The following is a 14,395-nucleotide window of genomic DNA, read 5'->3' on the forward strand; positions in this document are numbered from 1 at the left end:
CCGTTAATACAATAGTTACAGTGCAATAAATCAGTTAAACTTATTTTCAGAGCGTTGCAAGTTGCAACCATTTTATTAATTCTCCAGAGCATGTAGCATCTGTAGAAAATCAATTAATAAAATTATAAAATGTGGCACATATATGTCCTGACAGTGAATTGATAATGTTATTATAATATGAATCTTGATGATACTGTGCAGAGTGGAATGGAGTTAGGATGCAATGTATTGCTGCAATCTAAATGTAATACAGCATCATTTAGGTGAAATATGTATATAATAAAAGACTTCAAAACAAATAGACATTTCCCATATCCAATAATCTTGTACAGGATTTAATTTAAACTGGCTCAGTGGTGGGGCGCCTCTCCTTATCACAAAGCTTCCTTAGATTTCTCTTCAGCCTTGGTGGTTTCAGAGATTGTTATGCATCCACCCTGGTAGTTGTCCTAAGGAGTGTCCAGAGATGCCATCCAGGCAGATGACTCTACGGCCCTCCCTCCTCCACTGGTTTTCAGTCACTCTTTGAGCCTATTATGCAGTACAAAGTCATGGAGACAACCATCGCCATTATCTAGGGAAACAGGAACAGTAAATAAATGCTTTGGTTATGCTAAACTTTTAAACAAAGCCCGCTGTACGAAACTGAACACATCACATTACTTTTGTTGAATTTGCATCTACATTTGTGGCATTTCAAAACAATGAGATTGTGACCTTGAAATAGACACAGGGAAGGAGTCAACAGTACCTCAAGGGCAGCGATTCCCAATGCCACTGCCACAATGGCAATAGTGTTTTCATCAATGAGCTGCTTAAACTTTGGGAAGCAGCCAGTGATCGTCTGTGGGGACACACAAATGTAATAGTGATTTAGACAGGTGAGGCCACTGGGTGTTCAACTGTAAAGTGTGTTACATTCTCAAATGGGCCTTCCATTGATGAGTTTGAGTATGGATGTAGTGTGATTAACTTGAGGTGATGAGTTCACATCTCGTACCAAGTTTGGACCCGCAATGACTACAGTGTTAACTCAAAATGACAACGACTAGGTTCCAGTTTAACAACGTTTACTTCACCGTACACAGTCACCCTTATACTCAGGCCAGTTCCATCAACAGTGAGACTACTGCGTAGGTGTACTAATAACAGAGTGACATCACAGTAATAACAGAAATATAGGGATACTTAAAACATGAACTTAACATACAGCACTTGTGTCATTACAGGAGCTGAAAACAGCACCGTGGCAGCACTGTTGAGGATAGAGATGGGTGCGCATTTCAAATGGAGAGCCAGTGAAGTCTGTATAGTTGTAGAATCCACAGCACTTTAGCTAGAGTGGACACGGAGACAGTTCATATTAGAACAATTCTGTTGACAAAACTGAATAAGCTTTCTAATACACAAGCATATAAAAATGACAATGTAATTTGAGACATTATTTGTAGGCCTAATATGTTATTTCCAAGGTATTAAAACAGGCCAGCGGGATATTGTAAAGTACCGTATCCATAGTAGCATTCCAGAGAGCGGTGACGTCTACATTTTCTCCATAGTCCTTCTTAATGTTCTGAACCACTTTGGTGCCCAGTTTCTCAATCAACTCACCTGCCTGAAATACATAAACACAAATCACACACTTAGAAAAAAGGGTTCCAAAAGGTTCCAGGTAGCATTCCAGGTAGAACCGTCTGTGGTTCTATGTAGAACCCTCTGTGGAAAGGGTTCTTATGGAACCCAAAAGAGTTCTACCTCGAACCAAAAGGGTTCTACTTCGAACTAAAAGGGGTTCTTCAAAGGGTTTGCCTATGAGGACAGCCGAAGAACCCTTTTAGAGAGCACCTTTTTTTTCTAAGAGTGTAGTCTTTTTATCAAATTCTCCACAGACAGTCTTTAACCCCCTTTAGCAATATGAGGAGAGTGAATGGGCTCCATGTACGCTTACCAAGGGTTTAAACACCAGGATAACCACTGCTCCAGCCACCTCTGCAATGAACACCACCAACACAATCACAAAGAACTAGAAAAATAGGAAAAGGAGACCATAAGAGAGATTGAGTGGTTGGACTGAGAAAACTGTTTACAGTGCATTTGCTAACATTTCATATATACTGAACAAAAATATAAACACAACATGCAAAGTGTTGGTCCTATGTTTCATGAGCTGAAATAAAAATCTCAGAAATGTTCCATATGCACAAAAAGCTTATTGTTCTCACATTTTGTGCAAAAATTAATTTACTTCCCTGTTAGTAAGCATTTCTCCTTTGCCAAGATAATCCTTCTACCTGACAGATATGTCATATCTAGAAGCTGATTAAACGGCATCATTACACAGGTGCACCTTGTGCTGTGGACAATAAAAAGCCACTCTAAAATGGGCAGCTGTCACACAACAATGCCACAGATGTCTCAAGTTGAGGGAACGTGCAATTGGCATGCTGACTGCAGGAATGTCCATCAGAGCTGTTGCCAGAGAATGTAATGTTAATTTCTCTACCATAAGCCGCCTCCCAACATTGTTTTAGAGGATTTGGCAGTACGTCCAAACGGCCTCACAACCGCAGACCACATGTAACCACGCCAGCCCAGGACCACATCTGGCTTCTTCACCTGCGGGATTGTCTAACAGCCACCGGGACCAGCTGATGAAACTGTGGGTTTGCACAACCAAATAATTTCTGCACAAACTGTCTCAGGGAATCACATCTGCATGTCCTCACCAGGGTCTTGACCTGACTGCAGTGTGGTGTCATAACCAACTTCAGTGGGCAACTGCTCCTCTTTAATGGCCACTGGCATGCTGAAGAAGTGTGCTCTTCACAGATGAATCCCAGTTTCAACTGTACCGGGCAGATGGCGTCATGTGGGCGAGAGGTTTGCTGATGTCAACGTTGTGAACAGAGTGCCCCATGGTGGCGGTGGGGTTATGATATGGGTGGGCATAAGCTACAGACAACAAACACAATTGCATTTTATCGCTGGAAATTTGCATGCATAGAGATACAATGAGATTCTGAGGTCCACTGTTGTGCCATTCATCTGCCGCCATCACCTAATGTTTTAGCGTGATAATGCACGGCCCCATGTCGCAAGGATCCGTACAAAATTCCTGGAAGCTGAAAATGTCCCAGTTCTTCCACGGCCTGCATACTCACCAGACATGTCACCCATTAAGCATGTTTGGGATGCTCTGGATTGACGTGTATGACAGCTTTTTCCAGTTCCCGCCAATATTCAGCAGCTTTGCACAGCCATTTAAGAGGAGTGGGACATCATTCCCAGGCCACATTCCACAGCCTGATCAACTCTATGTGAAGGAAGGGCCTCTCAAGTGGCACAGAAGTCTAAGGCACTGCATCGCAATGCTAGAGGCGTCACTACAGATCCGGGTTTGATCCCTGGCTGTGTTGGACCCGGCCACGACTGGGAGGCCCATGAATTGGTGCACAATTGGCTCAGTGTCGTCCGGATTAGGGGAGGGTTTGGCCGGCTAGGATGTCCTTGTCCCATCTCGCAACTCCTTGTGGCGGCCGGGTGCATGCTCGCTGACTTCAGTCGCCAGTTGTACAGTGTTTCCTCTGACACATTGGTTCGGCTGGCCTCAGAGTTAAGCGAGCAGTGTGTCGAGATGGGTCGTGTTTTGGAGAACTCATGACTCTCAACCTTTGCCTCTCCTGAGTCCGTACTGGAGTTGCAGCGATGGGACAAGACTAAGTACAAATTGGGGAGAAAAAAAGGTTTTAAAAAAAAGCATAATAATATGCAAAGTAGTTGTCGCCCTGCATGAGCAAATGGTGGTCACACCAGATACTAACTGGTTTTCTGAAATACGCCTTTTCCTTAAGGTATCTGTGACCAACAGATGCACATCTGTATTCCCAGTCATGTGAAATCCATAGATTAGGGCCTAATGAATTTATTTAAATTGACTGGTTTCCTTATATGAACTGTAAGTCAGTAAAATCTTTGAAATGTTTCATTTATCCGTGTAGCTACCTACTCTACTGTAGAACATTCTGAAAGGAGAGATGATGAGCTTGACAATCAAGCTTGTTCACCGAGTCAGTGTCGATCACATTGGTGACAACATAGCACATATACTGAAGAGCTCATGTTTGAGGTGACCTACCAGGAGCAGCATACACCTGCTCTCCTTCATGACGCCACAGCAACCCAGGAAACCTATGACCAGCAGCACTGCCCCCACAGCAATCAACAGGTAGCCCACGTTTAGGATCTGGTTCATCTCCGCTGGAGCATCTTTTATCCCCTTGAGGAGCCCCAGGATCGAGCCGCTGTCCACCTTCACCCAGATCCCTACGCCCAGGATGGCAGCGCCCGCCAACTGGGGGAAGAGAGCATAGCATTGTTGGGTGGTTTCTATTAATTCAATGAAGACCACATCAACTGCTGCCCTTCGTCTTACCGAACATGCCCATCCAGTGCTTTCTGAAAGTATTCCTCCCCCTTGACTTATTCCGCATTTGGTTTTGTTACAGTCTCGATTCAAAATTGATTAAGGGGCGGCATGCAGCCTAGTGGTTAGCGCGTTCGACTAGTAACCAATTGGTTGCAAGATCGAATCCCCGAGCTGACAAGGTACAAATCTGTCGTTCTGCCCCTGAACAAGGCAGTTAACGCACTGTTCCTAGGCAGTCATTGAAAATAAGAATTTGTTTAACTGACTTGCCTAGTTAAATAAAGACAAAGTAAAAAATGTTCCCCTCATCTACATACAGAAATCCCATTTACTTTATATAAGTATTCACACCCTTGAGTCAACACTTTGGCTGGGCCACCCAAGGACTTTCATATTCTTGTTCAGAAGCATTCCAGCGTTGCTTTGGGTGTATGATTGGGGTCATGGTCCTGTTGGAATGTAAATCACACCCCAGTCTAAGGTCATTTGCACTCTGAAGCAGGTTCTCATTAAGGATTTGCCTGTATTAAGCTCCATTCCTTGTTCACTCTATCCTTACCAGTCTCCCAGTCCCTGCTGCTGAAAAGCATCCCCATAGCATAATGCTTCCACCACCATGCTTCACGGTAGGGATGAAGTTAGATGGGTGATGAGCTGTGCCTGGCTTTCTCCAGACATAGCACTTTGTATTCAGGCCAAATAATTACATTTTTGTCTCATCAAACCACAGAATATTTTGCCTTATGATCAGAGTCTTTCATTCCAGGCATGCATCTTTTTCTCAGAAGCGCCTTCTGTTTTGCCAATCTCCCACAAAGCCCAGATTGGTGAAGTGCTGTGGAGACTTGTCTTTCTGGCAGGTTATCAGCAAAGGAACACTGTAGTTCTGTCAGAGTGGTCATTGTGTTCATGGTCACCTCCCTGACCAAGGTCCTTTCCCGGTTGTTCAACACTCTTGAAATTGTTTTATACCCTTCCCCAAATATATGACTCATCACAAGTCTATCTCGGAGAGTAACTTGGACTTCATGGTAAGGTTTCTGCTTTGACATGCTCTGTTAACTGTGGGACTTATATAGACAGGTGTGTTTCTTCCTACATCGTGTCCAAACAATTGAATTGGCCACAGGTGGACTCCAATCAAATTGTAGTGACCTCTCAAGGATGATCAAGAGGAATTGGATGCACCTTGGCTCAATTTGGAGTCTCATAGCAAAGGGGTGTGAATACTTACACTATCGTTCAAAAGACATTGTACAGTGTAGTAATTGTTAATGTTGTAAATGACTATTGTAGCTGGAAACGGCTGACTTTATAAAGGCATATCTACATAGGCATACAGAGGTCCATTATCAGCAACCATCACTCCTGTGTTGCAATGGCACGGTGTGTTAACAAAGTCAATTTTATCATTTTAAAAGGCTAACACGGAACCCAAACCGGCTGCGTGCGTGCACACATTTATTTTGTCCCCCAACATCAAATGCAGGATAAAATATCAAACTCTGAACCAATTACATTAATTTGGGGACGGGTCGAAAAGCATTAAACATGTATGGCAATTTAGTTAGCTTGCACGTGCTAGCTAATTTTTCCTATTTAGCTAGCTTGCTGTTGCTAGCCAATTTGCCCTGGGATATAAACATTGTTGTTATTTTACCTGAAATGCACAAGGTCCTCTACTCCGACAATTAATCCACACATAAAAATGGTCAACCGAAGCGTTTCTAGTCATCTCTCCTCCTTCTAGGCCTTTTCTTCTCTTGACTTTATATTGCGATTGGAAACTTTAATAAATTAGGTGCATTGCAGCCACTGACCTCGTTTGTCTTTCAGTCACCCACGTGGGTATAACCAATGAGGATATGGCACGTGGGTACCTGTGTGACAGGTTAAAGGACATATTCATAGCCTGTTATACATTGAAAAGTATTAGTAAGTTCATAGTATGTGAGGATCTTAAAACATCTAAGGTTAAAAAGATGCATTCAGTATTAGTTGATAGAGATTGATAACATTCATATAATTGTGTTAAAGTTCAAATCTGTCAAAGGGTACGAATTGTGAGAGTAATGTGTAAACGTTATATTGATTACTTTATTTTGTGGTGCCTAAAAGTGTTAATCTGTGATCTACGAAATGCTCTTAATCTATGAGCCGGAGATCGATTGCTCTGGTCTCCACCCATATTCCTGGGGAAATTCGCGGTCTTTTCTCATTGAACTAAATGTTGATTTGAGAATACAACACCGTATCACTCTCGTGATTATTTCTCCCCTGTTTTCAGGGGCGTAACACCTGCTCCCGTCTCAGCCTCCAGTATTTATGCTGCAGTAGTTTGTGTCGGGGGGCTAGGGTCAGTCTGTTATATCTGGAGTACTTCTCCTGTCTTATCCGGTGTCCTGTGTGAGTTTAAGTATGCTCTCTCTAATTCTCTCTCGGAGGACCTGAGCCCTAGGACCATGCCTCAGGACTACCTGGCATGATGACTGCTTGCTGTCCCCATTCCACCTGGCCGTGCTGCTGCTCCAGTTTCAACTGTTCTGCCTGCGGCTATGGAAACCTGACCTGTTCACCGGACGTGCTACCTGTCCCAGACCTGCTGTTTCAACTCTCTAGAGACAGCAGGAGCGGTAGAGATACTCTTTTTCCTAGCCACCGTGCTTCTACACCTGCATTGCTTGCTGTTTGGGGTTTTAGGCTGGGTTTCTGTACAGCACTTTGAGATATCAGCTGATGTAAGAAGGGCTATATAAATTTCATATAAAGTCAGCCGTTTCCAGCTACAATAGTAATTGTATAACATTAACAAGGTCTACACTGTATTTCTGATCAATTTGATGTTATTTTAATGGACAAAAAAAAATGCTTTTCTTTCAAAAACAAGGACATTTTAAATTGACCCCAAATTTCTGAATGGTAGTGTATGTAAATGAGATATTTCTGTATTTAATTTTCAATAAATTGGCAAATTCTAAAAACATGTTTTCAGTTTGTTATTATGGGGTATTGTATGTAGATGGTTGAGATTTTTTATTGATTTAATCCATGTTGAATTCGGGCTGTAACAAAAAAATTGTGGAATAGGTCAAGAGGAATGAATACATGCTACATTTCTCCTTTCATCTTTATTTTGTTATGCCTACATAGGTATTTTCCAGTAAAATTTAATATTTTTTATTTATTTAATAGCTCCTTCGCATTCTCTGACATTCATGCTGCATTTGGCTTGCAGCACATCACACTATTCTACTCTGTGCCTAATCTTATCTGGTCCAAAATGACATGTCGGTCTCATAAAAAGTAGTAAAACCATAACAAATGTCTGTCTTTTTGTTTCATGTTCTCATAACTTTCTCACGTTGCAATTTAGATACTGTTTTTCTGGGGCACAGAATAAGGATAAGAAGTGGTAAGGAGTGTTCTGATTGCCTGCAGATTCATTATTGTGAAGCATAACTGAACTCTGCTATTATCAGCAATAATTTACTCAAAAAGATGAAAACATCTCCAACTTACAAAGATGATGCCATTAAAAGCAAACATCATGACTTTGAGAAATCCGAAGCAACCCATTCTTGATGAATTATTCTGCCTGGAAGAAAAGAAGAGGAAAAAGGTGAGAAAGGGAACATTTATGAATAATCACCTATGGTAATGATGAGAATGTTTAGTTATTCTATGAGACTTCTGAATCATTAAGATGAGATCAGAGGTCAAAAGTCTGAACTAAATCTACTGCCTATGTCTGTAGCCTATTGTCTATAGGCCTGTTTAGAGGAGGAAGCATAATGACCTAAGGTTCTCTTTAATTCAATGGGGAAGTACAATCTTAACAAAACAGCTAAATGATGTACTTCTTATGATGTTCTATATCAATGACATTTTGGAAATTGTATGTTGAGGGTTTTGGTCACAATCTTATCTTGTAAACTTACACCACGAACCCTTCTACACCTGAATAAACATTTGACTCATATTGAATGATATTGGAAGGTGACAGTTATGGTTTTGTGGACACAATCAGTCACTAAGGAAGCAAATATATATTCTGTCAAACAATAGAGACAAAGCATTTCTCTACTACTCTAGCAGAGTTGTTCCAAGTCATTTGCACCGAGTTGTTATGTCTGGCTAATTAGGTGAAGGATTAACAGTTCTACACACTCCTTGATGCTGTTTGCGGTCTTTGACTTGTTACCAGGAAACCAGCCCTTTGTCATCTACAGTAAGACGTGGGAAGGAAGGAGTGGGGAAAAACACCAGCCACTTAACTTATCCTCCCTATCACCGTATCGTCCTTGAACAGTCAAGAGCACCCTTGCTTTTTTTTGTACTAATGTCATATGTCATTTACTGTACAGTACACTTTCCCAACACCAATGAGAGTTAAGTGAGCCTTTGCTTTAGAATTAAGGAAAGTACAAAGGCAATGACAAGGCAGCATGTCCCACTGCATTGTCATTTAAAATGGGCCCCTAAACAAATAACTTGGCCCCTAAACAGATTACAATTATACAAGAGGCAGACCATTCCCATAGCCTAATTGTCAGAAAGAGTATTCACAGTAATTCACTCGATGTCTGAAAACCATTCCACCTGGGGCCACAAAATGTTCAATGTATAAAAGTCATCCAATTACAAGAAAGCTATCAACATGTTCAACATGGTCTGCTATTCAGATGAGAACAGTGTCCATCACCTGTACAAGGACATTTTAAGGAACTTTATCTTTCTCGCCCTCAGTGTCAAGCAGAGGGCTATTAAAACACAGGAGCCCATTACACACACAAACTGCAGGTTTATGTCCTGTCCCGTTTTGCAAGTTAAACCATCTATGGATCATCTCATCCTGCTCTGTTCTATGACCCCGTGTGGTGCCCTTTACCACTATGTGTTTAGGACGGTCTGTCTGCATATGACCCTATAGGGTGGGAACAGTGATTGAGTGACTAAATGACAGCTGGTTTGTACTGTACTCTTAATAACAGCGATAACAAACCAATAGCACTCTGTGGCAGTAGCACCAGTAGTGTGACAGTGAACTCTGTCAAGGAGTTTCTGATTGACATGAGTGTCATTTTCTTTCTGATGTTATGACTAAAGTATCCATAAGTGTGTTTCTTATACGGTCCCAGATAGATTACTTAAGAGTTCATCAACCTGGCCAAGGCTTTCGACTCTGTCAATCACCACATTCTTATTGGCAGACTCAACAGCCTTGGTTTCTCAAATGATTGCCTTGCCTGGTTCACCAACTACTTCTCTGATAGAGCTCAGTGTGTCAAATCGGAGGGCCTGTTGTCCGGACCTCTGGCAGTCTATGGGGGTGCCACAGGGTTCAATTCTCGGGCAGACTCCCTTCTCTGTATACATCAATGATGTCGCTCTTGCTGCTGGTGATTCTCTGATCCACCTCTACGCAGACGACACCATTCTGTATACTTCTGGCCCTTCTTTGGACACGTTAACTAATCTCCAGACGAGCTTCAATGCCATACAACTCTCCTTCCGTGGCCTCCAACTGCTCTTAAACGCAAGTAAAACTAAATGCATGCTATTCAACCGATCATTGCCCGCACCTGCCCGCCTGTCCATCCAGCATCACTACTCTGGACGGCTCTGACTTAGAATACGTGGAGAACTACAAATACCTAGGTGTCTGGCTGGACTGTAAACTCTCCTTCCAGACTCACATTAAGCATTTCCAATCAAAAATTAAATCTAGAATCGGCTTCCTATTTCGCAACAAAGCTTCCTTCACTCATGCTGCCAAACATACCCTCGTAAAACTGATCATCCTACCGATCCTTATCTTCGGCAATGTCACCTATAAAATAGCCTCCAACACTCTACTCAGCAAACTGGATGTAGTCTATCACAGTGCCATCCGTTTTGTCACCAAAGCCCCATATACTACCCACCACTGCGACCTGTACGCTCCCGTTGGCTGGCCCTCGCTTCATACTTGTCGCCAAACCCACTGGCTACAGGTTATCTACAAGTCTCTGTTAGGTAAAGCCCCGCCCTATCTCAGCTCACTGGTCACCATAGCAGCACCCACTTGTAGCACACGCTCCAGCAGGTATATCTCACTGGTCACCCCCAAAGCCAATTGCTCCTTTGGTCACCTTTCCTTCCAGTTCTCTGCTGCCACTGACTGGAACAAACTGCAAAAAAATAAAAATCACTGAAGCTGGAGATTCCCATCTCCCTCACTAGCTTTAAGAACCAGCTGTCAGAGCAGCTCACAGATCACTGCACCTGTATACAACCCATCTATCTACCTCATTCCCATACTGTATTTATTTTGCTCCTTTTGCACCACAGTATCTCTACTTGCACATCTACCATTCCAGTGTTTAATTGCCATATTGTAATTACTTCGCCACCATGGCCTATTTATTGCCCTAATTCCCTTATTTGCACTCACTGTATATATACTTTGTTTTCTACTGTATTATTGACTTTGTTTTGTTCATTCCATGTGTAACTGTGTTGTTGTAGGTGTCGAACTGCTATGCTTTATCTTGGCCAGGTCGCAGTTGCAAATGAGAACTTGTTCTCAACTAGCTTACCTGGTTAAATAAAGGTGAAATAAAAAATTAAATAAAAAGAGTGAAATGGCATCGGCATACAGTACAAGTACTGAGAGATGGATGCTAAACGTCAGGATGTTTATCACCGTGTCAATGTTTAGCCATGAGCATCAGGTTAATCATATGAATGAGCCAGAGGGCGCATAGCAACATATCCTGAATTGGTTTTCCCCCTTTCATTCCCAGAGGGTTTCCTGCAAGTGGTCACTCATCTTCTACCTTCACAAAGCCAATGGCAACAGCGGTGGCCATAGTTAGCCTGGTGATGTATTAACAAACACAGTCACATGCAAATTACTAAGAAAACATCCCAGCCAGGAGCCATCAACACACGGTACAAAGACAAAGGTGAGTATAATATACAGTAGATATGGCCCTTAGGACTTTACATGCTTTGAAAATTAAAATGCAATAAACACAAAGCAGCTAAATGAGAATATAATTTAGACAAGAGTAACGTAAAAAATAAACCAATGATCAGGTGAATTTCAGGCAAGTATTCTTTAAACTGCTGAATAATATGACACAGTGAGTGGCATAGCTTTGTTGATATCATGTTAGGAGTAATGTGGTATTCAGTCATGAAGACTAGGATAATGAATTCATCCACAAGGAAGCCAGTGGGGACACACCTGGTGACAAACATTTCCCGGAATGATGATCAAGATAACAAATGTCTGTTGACGAACATGCCAATTAACGACTAGAGGAAAGAAAGTATGGACATCATATTTATCAAAGCTTTATCTCAGTCAGCTGTCATCCCGTGTAACAGTTGACCTAATATGGTTCAATGACAATTCCTAACATGTAGTCTACTCCAAAATGGGAAAGTTTGAAATGTATGAAGGATTACATTGTTGAAGGTGGGTTTCCTCATGAGCCCTAGGGTAGTGCTTTGAGTAATGGGGTTTTGGCTTAATGGTAATACATGAAAATATTCCATCATGACAAATCTAAATAATTGTCAGGAAGAGTATATACAGTAATTCACTCACAGAGACAACCCAGTCAGAATCTGTCTGAGCTGAGCGTGCTAAAACTCTAAACAAATCTAAAAGGATGTCATGAGCTATGTTCCATCCAATTGGTGACAGATTTTCATTCGAATATTCTAAAATTTGCATATAAACTATGCGTATTTTCCCTGCAGAGAGGAGTTTCCATCAAATTGGCTTGCTGCAAATAAAAGGCTATGCATACAACATAGTGCACATAAAGATATATTTTGCAGTTAAACAAGTTTCCATTCCATTTTCAACTCTACTGATGGTTCTCACAAAAAAAGATGCCTTAGGCTACATAAAGTACCACAGCATGACACACGTGTTTCTAAAAATCCCCTATGGAAAAAAATGAATGGTGGAAAAACAATTGGAACCATTTTCCTGTTTGACCGCTAGCTTTTATGGGCATTATGACGCCTCCATTGTGGGGCTCTATAGTAAGTGTCCACTTGTATTGGCACGTGCTAAAGCGTACGTATGAGATTATCATGGACAAAAGAGTGAGATTTTTTTTTTTAAATGGCAGCAAAACATCGATTATCATGTCACCATAATAAGACCCTCGATATTTATTGGGAAGGCGCATCAAGCTCAGCACCTTTCACTATCACCACCGTGTTAAATTCATCCTGATTGATTTGATCTGTAAACTAATACAGTTCATGCTTTCCGACAAATCGTAGTGGGGGACTACAAATCATCGCGTGACTCCCAAATTTACTTCGACATGATGGTTATTATATCAATATTTGCGCATAAAAGCGTTTCCACCTACATTTCTCGCATAATTCATTTTACCGACACAAAAAGGTCTCATCTTGTTTAGCGTATTTTGTTTTGTCCACAGTTTTAAAGTTTACCGAAAAATGTTGTTGCCATTAGGCCGGTACATTCTTTTTTAATCGGACATCTACTTTACTCGCCTAAAACGGTTGGATGGAAACCTGGTTGTAGAGAGGAATAATTACAGGCTTGAGTCAAGATCTCAGGAGAGGAACAAATAATGAATTGTTGGAATCCATGTTGTCACTGCACCCGACTACAGGAGAATATAAAACATATCAAATTACTACTCTATGGGGCATTTTCAACAACCAGATGAGTCAACCCTTGTTATTCTCACTTACAATTGTTTACCCTACAGTAGAGTGGTACAACAGGTTTCGTTGAGACTCAGAGAAAGAAAGGGAGTCTGGGCCTTACCTTCACTGGGGTGATGGAGGCTGTTGCTGGGAGAGCGAATGTGGGCGTCAGTAAACAGGCTGATTTACCTGTGTTCTCGAAGAGTGACCTGTACTGCGTTTTTCTCTTCTACACACAAACTCTCTCGTTCTCTTCCTGTGCTTCTCGGTGGCTGCAGGTTGGTTATAAACAGTGAGGGAGGGGGCGTGCTGAGGCAAACAGGTGGGAGTGATTCAGGTTTCAGAGGCAAGGAGCTCACTTCCCTGTGGAGTAGAAGTACCACCTGAGGGAGTGTCACAGCAATGTTACAGCTACATACACACAAGCATAAGCACATTCTATCACCATTTTTACCTGTGGCATCACTGTATATCAAAGTGGACTTTTGGAGACGTGAATGGTATGGAAGCAGAGAAAGAATATATGGATTTTTAAGAAAATTGTATTTAATTACATACTATACTATAAGACCTTACTATGTGAGTTCCATTGAAAGCATTGTTTTGTAGACATAGGATAATTCATCAGTCGGAATGTTTCTCTTGCTTAGAAATTTGCTCAGACTTTGACCTAAATCTTCCCATGACAGCCTCTAATGAAAAGTAGACTTTCACAATCATGCAGGAATCTGAGTTGAGCTTTAAAAATAAAATACCCAGAGTGACAGTGATGGAGGAATTTGGAGGAGGTAAATTGTAATAAATGTATAATAACCAGATTAACTTTTATTTTTCAATTCACCACCTTCGATGATAAGCAATCAAACAGTATCCTACCAGTTGAAACAGTGCCTGTTGAAACAGAACCTTATGGAGTCGCAAGCTTCTGTGAATTGACTATTTCACTGCCTATCTATTTTTCAACATTAACCTTAAACTGTCCATTGAAAACCTAACTTGTAAAAGTTAATATTCTGTTAACTCATACCCAAATTACATTGTTGACTCATCCTATACTCGTGGCCAAAGCATTAATTGGAGGGGGAAAAAAACACTTGTATAAAACCCACCTCAAACCTGTATCTCAAATGGACCGTTTCAAAAAGGCTTGTATTTCCTCAGAGGATGATGTCATTCCAACACAGAAAAGCTGCTTTTTAACATACTTAAAATAAATTGAAAGTAAAACTATTTAACTTATATTGTAATTAATTACCCTATAGGTCATATTTAATAGAAATA

At 41.4% G+C, this 14,395-nt stretch overlaps 1 protein-coding gene across 3 annotated transcripts; it reads right to left on the reverse strand.

Annotated features, from left to right (window-relative positions):
* Window positions 1–40: 40 nt before the first annotated feature.
* On the reverse strand, window positions 41–13,397 carry LOC115110460 (tetraspanin-1-like). 3 transcript variants are annotated; one of them, XM_065010188.1, is made up of 9 exons: window positions 13,236–13,392; window positions 10,491–10,596; window positions 7,946–8,021; window positions 4,136–4,351; window positions 1,949–2,023; window positions 1,508–1,615; window positions 1,211–1,336; window positions 752–844; window positions 41–574 (listed from the first exon to the last, which is right to left on the reverse strand). In XM_065010188.1, exons 3-9 carry the CDS (start codon window positions 8,000–8,002, stop codon window positions 515–517), a joined length of 735 nt encoding a protein of 244 aa, XP_064866260.1. In that variant the 5' UTR covers window positions 8,003–8,021; window positions 10,491–10,596; window positions 13,236–13,392; the 3' UTR covers window positions 41–514. The 3 variants fall into 3 exon arrangements, with proteins under 3 accessions (XP_064866260.1, XP_064866261.1, XP_029492001.1); XM_065010189.1 differs by lacking the exon at window positions 10,491–10,596 and having other exon boundaries at window positions 13,304–13,397; XM_029636141.2 differs by lacking the exon at window positions 10,491–10,596.
* Window positions 13,398–14,395: the final 998 nt, after the last annotated feature.

Source organism: Oncorhynchus nerka, linkage group LG26, assembly GCF_034236695.1.
Source record: "Oncorhynchus nerka isolate Pitt River linkage group LG26, Oner_Uvic_2.0, whole genome shotgun sequence".
Taxonomy (NCBI): domain Eukaryota; kingdom Metazoa; phylum Chordata; class Actinopteri; order Salmoniformes; family Salmonidae; genus Oncorhynchus; species Oncorhynchus nerka.

What these genes read in the sequence shown, in the direction of transcription:
- LOC115110460 (XM_065010189.1), bottom strand. Translation starts at nt 8,002, where the DNA reads ATGGGTTGCTTCGGATTTCTCAAAGTCATGATGTTTGCTTTTAATGGC. An exon ending in GCAGGTGTATGCTGCTCCTG is followed by an intron (nt 2,024 to 4,135) that starts GTAGGTCACCTC and finishes CTATTTTTCTAG; the next exon opens with TTCTTTGTGATTGTGTTGGT. An exon ending in GGAATGCTACTATGGATACG is followed by an intron (nt 1,337 to 1,507) that starts GTACTTTACAAT and finishes TGTCCACTCTAG; the next exon opens with CTAAAGTGCTGTGGATTCTA.